The sequence below is a fragment of the Ictalurus furcatus genome, chromosome 10 (genome assembly GCF_023375685.1).
Source record: "Ictalurus furcatus strain D&B chromosome 10, Billie_1.0, whole genome shotgun sequence".
NCBI lineage: Eukaryota > Metazoa > Chordata > Actinopteri > Siluriformes > Ictaluridae > Ictalurus > Ictalurus furcatus.
In genome coordinates, this window is record NC_071264.1 from 14485998 (window position 1) to 14499721 (window position 13724).

Sequence of the window (13724 nt, forward strand, 5' to 3'; positions counted from 1 at the left end):
ATTTGTTTGATTGACATATTCCTTTGTCAGTTTTTTTTTTGTTCAGTTGCTTTTTTTGATGAGTAGTCTGCTGACTGCAAGAAGCAAGACAGCTTGAGTGCAGAATCCTTTTAAAAGAAAGCAGAAGGTTGGGTCAAGGCATGAGGCAGCTGCAATGTTTAATCAAAAACTGCCTATGGTGGGATTTTTCTGTTCTTATGCAATTTAGGGGTTTTTTAAATAGCACAACTCTCAGTCAGTGCATGCTCTGAGACAAATTACACCTCAAAACATTTCACTCTCCAAACTTTGTAATGCCAGAAAACTTGCTTATATCCAAGACCTCAAATCAAATTTGCTGTATCTGGAAACAAATTTGTAATATGCTTAATATGTGGCAGGGTATGTTAAATGGCTAGCAAAGTCAAGGGATTATGTTTGTGTCTGAAATATCCCTGCCTCCTGCAGCAATATGAGAACTGGAGGGAGAACCAGCCTGATAATTTCTTTGCGGGAGGAGAGGACTGCGTGGTTATGATCGCCCATGAGAATGGCAAATGGAACGACGTGCCCTGCAACTACAAGCTGCCCTACATCTGCAAGAAAGGCACAGGTGTGTGAGAGAGAAGGGGAGAGAGAATCGAAAGAAGTGTGCTCAGCATTCTGTTTGCTCATGGGTGTTTTTTTTTATTTACGAATTTCTGCATTCCATACGTTAATACATATTGGCATAAGCCTTCAAGGCACTTTTGAACACTTGCAGCAAAGGTGTCAACTTATATTAATGCTACATGCATACATCTTTTTGGAGTCCTGTCTCATCTTATCATATATCATATCCTCAATCACTCTCAATCACTCATCTGCCCCTTGGAGAGTGTAACCTCAGCTTTCTACTCATCCTTCTGCTGTGCCTCTTGAAGCAGCAAAAGTGTGATAGAGGTTTTGTCAGGAGTACCTTTTTTAAAAGCTTCATTATAACACGAAGTAGTTTGTGGTCCTTCTGTAATACCACTGGTGGTTCAGTTCACTCCTTTGTGTGCCAATTATACTAATTTTGTCTGAAGATTTGCATATGGAGCAGACAGAGCTTTCAGAATAGCCAGGTTTGGCGGCCTGGCTGGAATGTGATTGGTTACTCTGGTTGCTTACAACAATTTTTTTTTTTTTTTTTAAACAAATGGCACTCTTGCACCGCTGCACTCGTACTGGCTCACTTTTTCCTGAGGACTAAATCTTAGTGCAGGGATAGACAAATTAAAGATTTATTTGCTAGTCCACTGGGCAAGTGAAAGCTCCAATGTGCTGTTCAGTCCCATGGTATGTATGTTTGCCCAATTACGTAGGTACAAAAGCGATGACTATGGAAAATAATTGAGTGCTTGAGTACCTGGGATGGGTGACTTCATGTACTGTAGCCAAAGTCTTAATCTTGTGTAGTGAATATCTTTGTGCCCTCAAAATAAAAAGGCAGAAAGCCTTTAGCTAGCATTTCAGCTGTGAGCTGTGGTGTTCTCTTGATCCACATTGACATTATTTGAGTCAGGCTAGTGACTCGATGAAATATTTAAAAATGTGAGGTTTCGTGCTGTACTGTACTGTATATTTCTCAGTTGTATCACTGTTCAGGCTTATTGCTCAGTCTTTTCACTGTTCAAGCTTATTAATATGGAAAAAGTTCAAGTAAAAGTAGTCCATACCAACAGCCAGATCACATCATGCATAGTGCACCAGGTGGCTGGATTTGGAGAAGATTAGCATGTACCACAGGGGCAAGGTGATTTATGCCATTGAGAAATATATGAACCAAAAGGAGTATGTTATATGTAAACAAACATTTCATGCTGAAATTAAAGGTTTTCTTTTTGGAAAGTAGAGATTTTCTGGTGGTTGGGTGAATGAAGTAAAAAAACAAACAAACTGGTGGCCGTTATATCAACAACCCATTGAACCTGCGAGTCTACAGGGCAAATGTGAATGGAAAACTGATCTACTCACCATTAAAGGGTATTTGAAATGGAGTTTCTAGAGAGAGTTGATGTTTGTTCATGTCTGCATAACTTTAAAATGAATATGGATAAACAGGTCCGTGGATGAATGACTTAGGAAGTGTGTAATTTTATAAATCATTCTTTGGAACTTTTGAGATTGTGAACAAAAATCCACATTTAGGATTAACTCCAGATGTTTCATTCTCTACTCTAAATTCCTGTTTAAAATAAATCACACGTCTTCTATCTGGAGACATTGGTGGTTTTCTTATCAAGGGTTGGCTGTCCATTAGAAGAAGTTGAGTGAAACTTCCCATTTCAATCACAGTGCAAAAAGAACTAATCAAGAAATGGACTCCTCACTGTGATTAGCACATCCCAGCATGCATCAGTGCAGGTCATCAGCAGTGATTAGAAGCCAAGGCTGATTGATGTGGTGAAAGAATGAGAAACGAGTCAGTGACTTAAGCATAACGTTCAACATAATGTATGAAGATTTCAGTTTTATGCCATATTTCTAATTCTATGCACCATTATGCACATACACATGTACTTCTATAATTACATAATGCAGCATGTTCACATGAAAAATTCCAGTATTTCATTGTAACTAAATACAATTCAAAATGCCTATACCTGTAGAGTGCACATTATTAAATTCTTATTTTTTTAAACTCTGTACAGCTGACACCTTGACAGTTGAAAATGGATTTTTATGGTATGTTATATGGTAATTATCTCATATCCTAATTCTTAAACATTATTATTATTATTATTATTATTATTATTATTATTATTATTATACCAATACAGCCTGTAATGCTGCTTTACTAGTTTTAACCATGGAAATATATTACTAGCTGTACCTTGATAAACTGCAAAAAAATTCTATACTGAAAAAAATATAACTTAACAATTGAATTTCTTATTATGAGATTATTATAAATCAAATATAAGATTATTCTGTGGGTTTTAGAGGCTTTTACATAGTTCAAGATTTAAAATTGTATCATGCTTTTGGGAGATAATTTTGCTTCTGTCTAAAAATAAAAGCTTAAAGTTAGCTGCCAATAGAATAAAACTATTTCAAGCTTGAAATTTGTGAGGAAATGGTTTATTGGTTTATTGTATTCAGCTATGTTCAATATAATTTCACTTATAAAGATGTCATTTTTTTTGCAGAGTAGACTCTCTTAAAAAGACAGATGATGTTCATTGCACTGTATGTTCTTGTAAACCTTACAGAACACCCATCTACAAGATTTTTAGTGAAGCTCTGTCTGCCCTTAGGCAGTACTAAACCCTGAGTCAGTAAGGCAATGTCCTACATGTGACTATAATATTAAATCACCTTCCAGCTTTTGACAGCACTATAAAGGCAGCGGGAAACATCCTGAAGTGTTTTGCTTGGATCTACAGGCATTTGAAAAACACCATGCAGCGTTATTATGCAAAAATCTCCCTGGGGCTGCTGCCATAAATTAATTTTAACTGTGAAATTTCAGCTTTATTCAAGAGCAACAGTTGGAGAGTGGCACCATTCACCATCCGACACAATAAACTCTGTGTAAATATGTTATTTGTCCAGCAATAATATCCCAGGTAGGGTGAGGAACTGAGTAATGTTTTTGCTAAATGGCAGAATCTGCAAAACTACCCTCTATCTTTGTCTCATTGCCCCATCTTCAATGATATTGATTCGGTCTTTTGTATTTTGTGCAGCAGTAGGGCTTCTCTAGATGACATTTGGCTGCACGCCCCACAGAGGAGCAGAGCTCTTAGTGCGAGTGGAGGAGGCGGTGGAATCTTGAGAACATAGAGGAACTGCTGGATGATGCATGTCAACAGCGACTGGCATGAGACATCTCAGATCAATTTTTTGTCTTGTAGTATCTAATTAATCTGGAAGGATAACAGATAACCTTTGGCACTGATTGTTGTTCTAGAGTTGTTGTTGTTGCTGACAACAACAAAGATCTCAAAGGGAACAGGTGACACATAACAGTCCAGATAGGTATAAATCCATAACTGTCATAGATTTTAGTAGATTTTCTTGATTAATGTTTGAAAGATGTTTGGAGAAGATGCTTGAAGATTTGTCAAGAAATTGCCAGTTAATACATGTGTTCTGTCTGCAAATTAGTTCCCTGTGGTGCTTCTTTTCTCACAACAGCAGACTTGGGTCACTTTAATTTTGCATACTCAGTAATAGAGACACAGAGTGTAAGCAACAAGACTGCCATCTAAGGAAAGAGAAAAGAACTACAACAAGACCTCATCGATCTGGAATCTAAATGAACCTTTCTCATCATGTTGTTTCATATTTGATCAGGTCATCAGTATCAACCACTTAAAAAGACTCTTTCTGCAATCTTCCATCAAAGGGCAATGGTTGTTGCCTACTTCTAAATATCTCCAGATAACTGACTCGCACATGTGGGAAGTGACAAAAAAAATATTAACCAACAGTATTGTCATGTTTTACCTCTGCAACTTCCACAGTCTTTGAAAAACGGTGATCTTTTTGTTCAGAAATATGGCATGTCATACTAGTAAAATGCATTTCTGAATCATGATGTCCTTAACCCAGGACCTGTCACTGGCTCCTGAACACCTTTCATCACCCTTATAAATACATACCTTTCCTATTAGTTTTACTTTAGTTACTGAATTAAATGCATTAAGATGAGTAACTGAACAATAAGCTTGAGCATTATGGTTGATGTTTGGCATTGTTCAGTGCTACATCTTAAAGACATACTCCACCAACATTGACGTGTACTGTATATAATTAAGTCTACTCTAAAAATATTTCTGCTTTTTTTTTTTTTTTTTACTGAAGTGACTTGCGTAAATAATGTCTTGTCAGTATTTGTCTTTAACCAAGTGGAAGTACAATTACATTCATTTCCTGTTCTTTTCCTGCCCTGTCTATTTCCTATCCACCACAGTGACATTTCTACAATATTGAACAATTTCTACAAACAGCTGGTGTTCACAGAGAGTAAAGATGTGTTAATGATGTATGTAACATGTGCTAAGGGTAAAGGGTAAAACCCTTTTGACATTTTCTTCTATATAAAATTCTGAACACTACATGTAGTTTGCATGCACCTCAATCAAATGTTAAAACATTTTAAAGCATTTTGGTTACCAGAGAAAATGAAAATGGAGAAAATTTCATTTAAAGATTCCATTCCAACTCCACTGAGAGATACAAATGCACAGATTGTCTAAGAGCACTGCTACCTTTTGATTTCATTTGCATTTAATTTAATATGCAGTACATGTACAAATTATAATTATCAAAGAATTATACGTTTACGATGGGAAGTATGCAGTCACTTATCAGCATAATCAGCATCGTCCATTACACTCTAAATTCACTATGACACATAAATGGTCTGCACTTATATAGCGCTTTTATCCAAATCGCTTTACACTGTGTCTCATTCACCCATTCACACACACACTCACACCAGTGGTAGCAGAGCTGCCATGCAAGGCGCTAACTTGCCATCAGGAGCAACTTGGGGTTCAGTGTCTTGCCCAGTGTCTTACACTTTGGTATGTGGAGTCAGGTGGGCCGGGAATCGAACCGCCAACCCTATGATTAGTGGACAACCCGCTCTACCACCTGAGACACAGCCACCCGTAGCTGTCCAGCAATTTGACCAAAGCTGTATAAGGAAGTCACATTTAGCTGGCAAGGTTTAAGACATCTAACAGTTTGACTGCATTTACCTACTGTGTTTGTTATACTGCCTTCTTAACCAAAATAGATTTTGCAGGCAGATAACAAAGGCAATGCTTGAAAGTAATCTAAATAAATACAGTTTGGTAAAATATACGTATGTTTCTCAAAATAGAGATGTCAAAGTATGCTATAGGCAGAAAACCCCAATTTTGGGTCAAAACCTGATTTTTTTATTTAGCCACAGTCACAGCTGATCGGTTTTCCCAGATAACCTAATACCATTGGTTTTTTTTCTCTGTCACTGCAGTGCTGTGTGGCCCCCCTCCCCTCGTGGACAACGCTTTCCTGATAGGCCGCAAGCGTTCACACTACGATATCCACTCAGTTGTGCGTTATCAGTGTGCAGATGGGTTTCTCCAGCGCCATATTCCCACCACCAAGTGCCGTGCCAGTGGTAAATGGGACCATCCCAAAATCCTCTGCACAAAGTGTAAGTGACTATGTCGGATTATACATAGGCTTAATTTATCATTTATCAAATGTGTGAGTGTGTGAGTAAACAAACTGAATACATGAACTGAATTTGGCCTTTTAAAGAGCACTAGAAAAGAGCACTTTTGGGCGGCTCTGTGTTCATTTGCTTTCTCTTTCCATCTCTTTCTGCAGCTCGGAGGTCCCATCGCTACAGGCGCCATCATCACAAGTCTCATCATGAGCGCAGAAAGCACAAGAAGCATGGCTCAGGCGGTCATCGGGGTAGACAGGAGGGTCATGGTCATTTCTAACCAAAAACAAAACCCATGCTTCTGTGTCCTAATGAAGTTCTCCTTGTTCCTGCACTGTCTGAAACATACGGTTTCCTTCATCAGCCTCTATCCCTCAAACCTGTGATCAAAGGGTCGCTGTTAGACTCCACATAGACTATAATGACTACAATGTTTCTTTTTTTTTTTTTGTCAACTTCACTCTGTTAATCTGTCCAGCATTTTACTGTACCTAAAATGAGCCTATTCAAGGGAGTTCATTCATACCCCTAGGGGTTGAAAACTCTTTTTGGTCATGTACTGTACTTTTACATAAGCAGGTATAAGAGGTGGCAGTTTGGTACAAAAGTGTGCTAAATTTCATTTTAAAATGCAGAATACAAATCAACAGAAACCACGCTCATGTTTTACTATCATAAATCTTTCATATATTGAGAACATTTCTTGATCTTTGTTAACTTTGGTTAGCAGTTTGTAAGGCATTATCTTAACTAAATAATAATTCTGAATAGGTTGTTGTGATTTCATTAAGAGGAGTAATGATTATTCTGATTTAGAAAGATTGCTTAGCGTTGTTTTGTCTTAGTGTTTAAAATCTTTTACCACAGCAGCAACACAGAGGAATTTTTTTCTTTCACTGTTTCTACTTCAAAGATCAGCAAATTAAATAAAAGGATAGGTGGGCCAGAAATCAGTCACATTAATTGCACTATTCAACATTTACATTTTTAACATGTACTGAGTAATTCCTAAATGGATATTAGCCAAAATCCCTTGATTAGCATGATGCCAGTAATCAAAAATCATTGCACAGTAGGTATATTATCTTTGGATAAACCAAGACCATGCAGAGCCTATTTTCCCCAAAGCATTTAAAAGTTAAGATCATCTTGACTGGTAGAGAGAGTGTTTTAATGCTCCACCATTGTGATGCTTTTGGGAAACTCAGGCCAGAATTACTCATGCGGTTGCACAATTTATTTGGAAATATATAAAGGGTTCTTTTCTCAATACTTTCATTTTATCTTAAAAGCAACAGGTCTCTTAAAACTGGTTGTATTGTGTAATGCCTTTCTTTATTGCATTTACAGTTTCTAGAATTCATCACACAATACTCAAGCATTTCCCAATGATTTTGGGTTGCATTCATGTTAAATTAGTGTTAGCATAATTTTTTTTCTTATTAGCAGCCCTCTAGTGTCTAAGGTGAGACACTTCCAAGTTTGCAATTAGGCATTTCCAACTCTTTAATGTTTGGTGGATTTATATCATTTTAAGGGTAAACGTAGCAGTAGTTTTGATACAGAAGGATTTTTCCCACTCATTGTTGGAGAATTGTTCGGTGACTATTTGTATGAAAGAGTGAAAAAGAGAAAGACAGACAGAGAGAGAGATAAAGCTATACGCTCTTAATTATACCCCATTTAAACCACTGACTTGTGGACATCCTTTGAGTAATGACCTGTACCTGTAATTACCTTCTCAAATTGATTTAAATAGTTCAGGAGTGAATGAAAAATGATAGACCACTACAACACTGTAGACACAGATGATCCCATTCCATACACAAACAGATACCAAAAGGGCTCCTGGAAATAATGTTCAGTTGTAGAGGTGCCTCACTTCCACTTTGAGCTACACATAAGGTCATGGGGTTAAAACTGTCTGGAGAGCCATGTAAGGAAAATAGCACCATAGACTCAACATTTGTGTTTCCAATCGAAACTGTGCTCAGTGCTCACTGTGGTTTGGGTAACTTCTCTGCTCTTTTTTTAAGGACCAGGTGCGTGTCCTGTTTTCCAAAGAAGGCTGCAGCAGCTGACTGGAATAAGATCTGTACCAGCTCTCTGCCTTTCTCTCGTCCTCACCACAAAAATAAAGGGCCATGCTTTCATGCGCTCTCCCCCTTATGCCAACACTGTTTGTGCTTATCTCTCTCTCTCTGTCCTCCATCAATTACTCAAGAGAATACACTTCCCACTCTAGTCTGCATTGCTGCCTTTATTCAGCTTGTCAATGACAAGGACATGTGCAAGGTGAAGGAAAAAGCATGCTTTTTTATTCCCAAGCATGCTTAATTAATATCGAAGTTATCTCCTTGTCGTCCATTTCTTAAACGATGGTGTGATGCACATTAAGAGTCACACCTTGACTTTTAGATATTAGTTCATGATTTGTTTAGAGAAAATATCAGACTTGCATTTGACTTGCTTCTAAAGCTGACATTATTGATACTAGTAATCAACCACATACAGAAGGATTAGAATATAACTGCTCAAAAATGAGATTCTGGTAATATATACATTTGTCAGACTTTTTAAGTTACCTCTCTTTCATATAGTGTCATATAAATAGCTTAACCTCATTATACAACCGTAAAGGCGGGTCAGATGGATAACAGCAGGCCGAAGAATGACTCATAATTATGAAAATGAGTCTCTAAATGGAGGATGATCATAGCTGTTTGTTGGAGAGTGTTCTTCAAAGCTCCAAGAGTCAGCTGAGGCTTCCTGGAGCAACTCTTCTGACTAATTACTACAGAGCCGTTGAAATCCCGGAAGTTCTGGGGCAGCATCACAAACTAGTTAGGTTTCTGGATCATGGCCCCATTTAAGGAACATCTGTCTCCCATGAAATATGATATACCATGCATAAACAGACAACAGCTTTGTCAAAGCTCTTGGTTTAATATTTGCTATCGAAAAGTTCACATACAGATGTGCACACTTTGTAAGATGTACCTTTTTGTATTTATATTCTAGGTGTTTTAAAGGAGGGCAGGAGTGAGCTAGGGGAAAAGGAGTGACCTCTATTCTGTCTAGACTCCATGTTAGAGTTGCACATCTATCTTCTGCCAACTGTGCCACTTGGTATGAGCAGTGTGTGCAGCTTATCTCCTTCTCATTGCATTATCTTTGCCTAAGGGGGTTTCTGCTTATATGCTTTTATAAAGGGGGGAAGTAACGTAATGAGGAAGAGGAGTCAGACCTAAATGACACAGGTTGTTCCATATGTATGTCATTTTTGCGTTTGTAATTTGTCCTACACTAAGCAGAAGAATCACAGGCAAGCTCTTTAACAGTATTAAAATTGGCATATACACTATGTGTTTTGTGATAGATCTCTCAAACTGCAAGCAGAGAGTCAAGACAGTGCAAGTTGACTAATCTCCATCCCACACAGAAGTGTAGAGGTGGTTAATCAAAGCACAGATGTAGATTTTGCTTTTAGTTATTGTACATATTTGACTTCAAGTCATTTGGTTCATTTTGTCAGTATCAGCTTTAGTCTCAAATGACTCTTTACATTAGCCTTTGTTCTCTTTGGAATCATGCTAAAAAAATTTTCCATTTTCTAACCCGCCTACAATTTTGTCTTGTAGAACAATATAGTAAATTAGGTTTTAGAAGCTATTTTATGAAAAATGAAGGTTTGGCTCAAGCGTGAGTTTAGCCGATACACCAGACACCATTCTGATGATGTATAAATAATCTGCTGCACCATTCCTCACCTCTGTGATGTACATACTCTGTACCTTTCTACTTTTCATTTCCTGTCATTTCTGTTTTTTCTAAGTGAACTATTTCTATTGAACAAATTGGGGAAAATGTTAAAGTAGCCAGAGCAGAGAGAAAAATCTAACATCTTGATAGAGACATTATGGTTTCTATGGACTCATGTTCTCACAGGTTTCCTTTTGCAGTAGTGTTATTTCTCTGTTATAGCTACTGATGTTGAGTCAGGCTATGTGAATGTGCTCCATGTGTATTGATCAGTATTTATAGGTGTTCTTATGAATTCTAGTCCTGTCATTGTATTACCTTCTTTACCTGACAAGTGATCGATTAAAATCATTTGGCTGGATCAGTACAGCTCCTGCCTGTTGTTTTTGTTTCAATTCTATGCATATTTTAAAACGACACAATCTACCTAAGATTAATAGTGTTGATTTCACGTTAGGAGATTTATTGAAACAATTTCGCCCTCACGATTTTTCTCTAAAAACACTTTTTGGTAGATTAAGACGTCAGATTGTACTGTGACTATGTTTGGAACAAATACCCGGACAAGTGTAATCATTCAGAGCTACAGGAATGAAACCGATGGCGATTGACGTGCGCTCAGCTCTGCAGGTTTCAAGGTCACCTCCTCCATCCTCATTAAATGTAGAAAACAAATAGTGGAGATGGGTTAACATTGATAGAAAGGAGATCGAAATGTTTCCCTCTACTGCATAAAAAAGCATTTTCAGATGTTTTCGTTCATAGAGGATTTTATGTATTGAAAGACATTAAACGAATAGGAAATGGCTTACTAACAGTTATACCACAGAGATGCTGCGTTCTCGATTCTGATTGGTCAGAAGACGTTGATGAATTATTTCTTCAACAGCAGCTCTGACAATAGCTCCAGCTGCGAGACGAGTGACAGGTTTATATTAATGCACTTGTTCTAGTATGTTATTGTTTCTATAGTAAGAACTGGTGGAGTTTTCTACGAGATGTTTATTTAACATTTATTTAAGGAGTCGCCAGTGTCAGCACTACATCACAGTCAGAGGTAAAGGTGTAACTTTAAGTTTGCTGACATAGGAAACTCTTCAGGATGGAGGGTTTTGTGGTTTCTCAGTAACAAGTTTTATCTGATTACATTCAAAAGAGATTAAAAAGAGAATTTGTTGAGGAAACGACTGTTCATACTATAATGTAAGTGATAACAGTAACTTATTTGACGTTAAATGTAATTATATAAATGGATTAAAAGTATGATGTTCTTTAATGAATAAAAAAATTGTGAACATTGACTATTTGCTGTGTTATAAGAGAAATGAAACACTTTGACACATACTGTTAATGAAAAATAATCAACTTCAGGGTGGTAACAGTAACTCCTTCATGTCGGGCTGCACTGCAACACCCCGTCTTTGATTTTCCTATAACAGCAAGCCCTTAAATGTTATATTCTTTACTTTAACACAAAGACCAAAAAAATGTCAACAATGTGAACTGCTAAAACTGCTGTCATGTTGGTTATGGCTACATGGACAACTCTTAAATGAAGAAGTCAAGGTGACTCAAGATCCCCATGTACACCTCCCCGCCTTGTCCATTTTTTCATTTAGGCATGCATCTCCTCAAAATGTTCCAGGTTTATCTTCCCAGGGGAACCCTTAAAGGTTTTTTTTGTAGAACCCTACAAAAGAAAGTTCTAGGAAGAACCAGTTCAGAGAAGGATACAACTAGAACCCCTTTAAAAAGTTTCACTAAGTTTCACTGAGATCCTTATTGATGCAACAATGAACCTTTGTCAAAGGGTATTGGATAGATATACTGTAGGCCTACAAGGTAAATGTTCAAAGATATCTATTCATCCAATGGATTGTTATTGTCATGGATTCTATCAATTGTGGGTCCTCAAAAAGCACTGTGTACACTCAGAAAAAAGTTAAACCCTTGGGAACCCTCAAAGGTCCTTTATATAACCCTATAATGTATGGCAACTTTATCAGATGGTCCAATGTAGAAATCTTTTAGGAAGCTAAAAACATTGAACTATCCAAAGTAGCTATGAGGATCATTCTTTTTCTAAGTACAGAATTTAGCCCTATGTATTTTGTCATTGGCAATTAAATATTTGTAACAGCCGATTGTAAATCAATTCATATTTGATGGAGCCGTTTTGTTAATAAACTGAGGTGAGACAGCTGTGCATTTAAAACACCAAACCAGTGAGGAGTCCATTTCTGCTCAGCTGTGCAACACGATTAAGTAGTTGTTTCATAAATACCATGTGACTCAGTACCACCAAAAGGTTAATACCCATTTTTAGGCCCATTTATCATTGCAGCAGAATCCCTGATGAATAGAGCAGGTCCACTAATCCCTGCAAGTGCAACTGCATTTAACATGCTAATGATTGTGCAGATGGTGAGTTTGCAGCCTCTAATAGCTTCTAAAATAGCATGACATGCAAAACAAGCAATAATAACAAAAAAAAAATACAGCCTGTAGATAAATACAGAGTGTCGTTCTGCTGTTGCCATTATGAGCTGGCACAGGCTGTGTGTTCTACATGTTCCCTCTGTGCTGTTATTGTAGGTCCATGGCTGATGATCCGGAAATTTCCTTCATTAAGCAGCTTAGTGTATCCTCCATATGACGGGATTATCATGCCTCACTGGCCACGGGGACGGCCAGAGTAACTGTTGAGTGCATTGTTTGCCTTTTTCCTCTCACTGCTGGTCTCCATACAAATCCTCCAGGTGAATGGCTAACCTTCATGCCTACAGTTGACTTAAGCAGGTGTTACAAATCACCTTTTTTTTCTGGATCTGCAGGTCAGACAAAATCCATGACTGACACATTGCTTCCTGATGCATAGCATGATGCTTCCTGACTTCACTGATGTTTTACATCTGATTATACTTGTCATGAAATTTATACAGAATTTTAGCAGAAATAACTTCTTGTAGGTGTTTTGCATAATTGTCCACCAGTCTCTGACATCAGCTTGCTGGAATTTTTGACCACTCCTCCATGCAAAATTGCAAGATGTTTGAGGGTTTGCTTGCATGTATTGCCCGTTTCAAATCCCCCCACAACATTTCAATGGGATTCAAATCCAGGCTTTGACTAGGCCATTCCATAACCCTCCATCTCTTCTTTTTGAGCCATTCCTTGGTGGATTTGCTAGTGTGCTTAGGATCATTATTCTGTTGAAAGATCCACTTTCGGTTCAACTTTCAGACAGATGGCCTCACGTTATCTTCAAGCACTCTTTGATATGATGGAGAATTCATAGTTGAATCAATGAATGCAAACTGTCCAGTCCCTAAGGCAGAGAAGCAACCCCAAACCATAACATTTCCACCACTGTGCTTCACAGTTGGTATGAGGTACTTCTCCTGAAAAGCTGTCTTTGGTCACAGCCAAACATGTCTGCTGTTTCTGTGGCCAAACATCTCTATCTTTGATTCGCCTTTTCGATTTCCTATATGCTCATTGGCAAACTGTAGGACAAAGAAAAGGCCTTTCCCTGGCATGCATTCCATGCAGGTCAAATTTGTGCAATCTCTTTCTGACTGTAGAAGCGTGCAGTTTGACTACAACAGTTGCAGGACTTACTAGCAGATCCTGTGATGAAATTTTGGGTTTTTGGAGACTTCTTTTTGCATCAGATGGTCTGCTCTTGGGCTGAAGGTGTGATAAATGTAGGGGTGTCCATACTTTTTCCATATGACTGATCTGTTTTTTGTTTATTTAAATTGTGAAAATTGCTACAAGCTGTCTATTT

At 37.8% G+C, this 13724-nt stretch overlaps 1 protein-coding gene across 1 annotated transcript in view; it reads left to right on the top strand.

Annotated features, from left to right (window-relative positions):
* ncanb (neurocan b) overlaps positions 1-7561 on the top strand; it is a 112755-nt gene extending 105194 nt beyond the window's left edge. Inside the window, exons 13-15 of the mRNA XM_053634869.1 lie at positions 448-592; positions 5975-6157; positions 6334-7561. Of these exons, the coding sequence (XP_053490844.1) occupies positions 448-592; positions 5975-6157; positions 6334-6452 (447 nt within the window). The 3' untranslated portion in view covers positions 6453-7561. The remainder of the gene's footprint in view (positions 1-447; positions 593-5974; positions 6158-6333) is intronic.
* The last annotated feature ends 6163 nt before the right edge of the window (positions 7562-13724 follow it).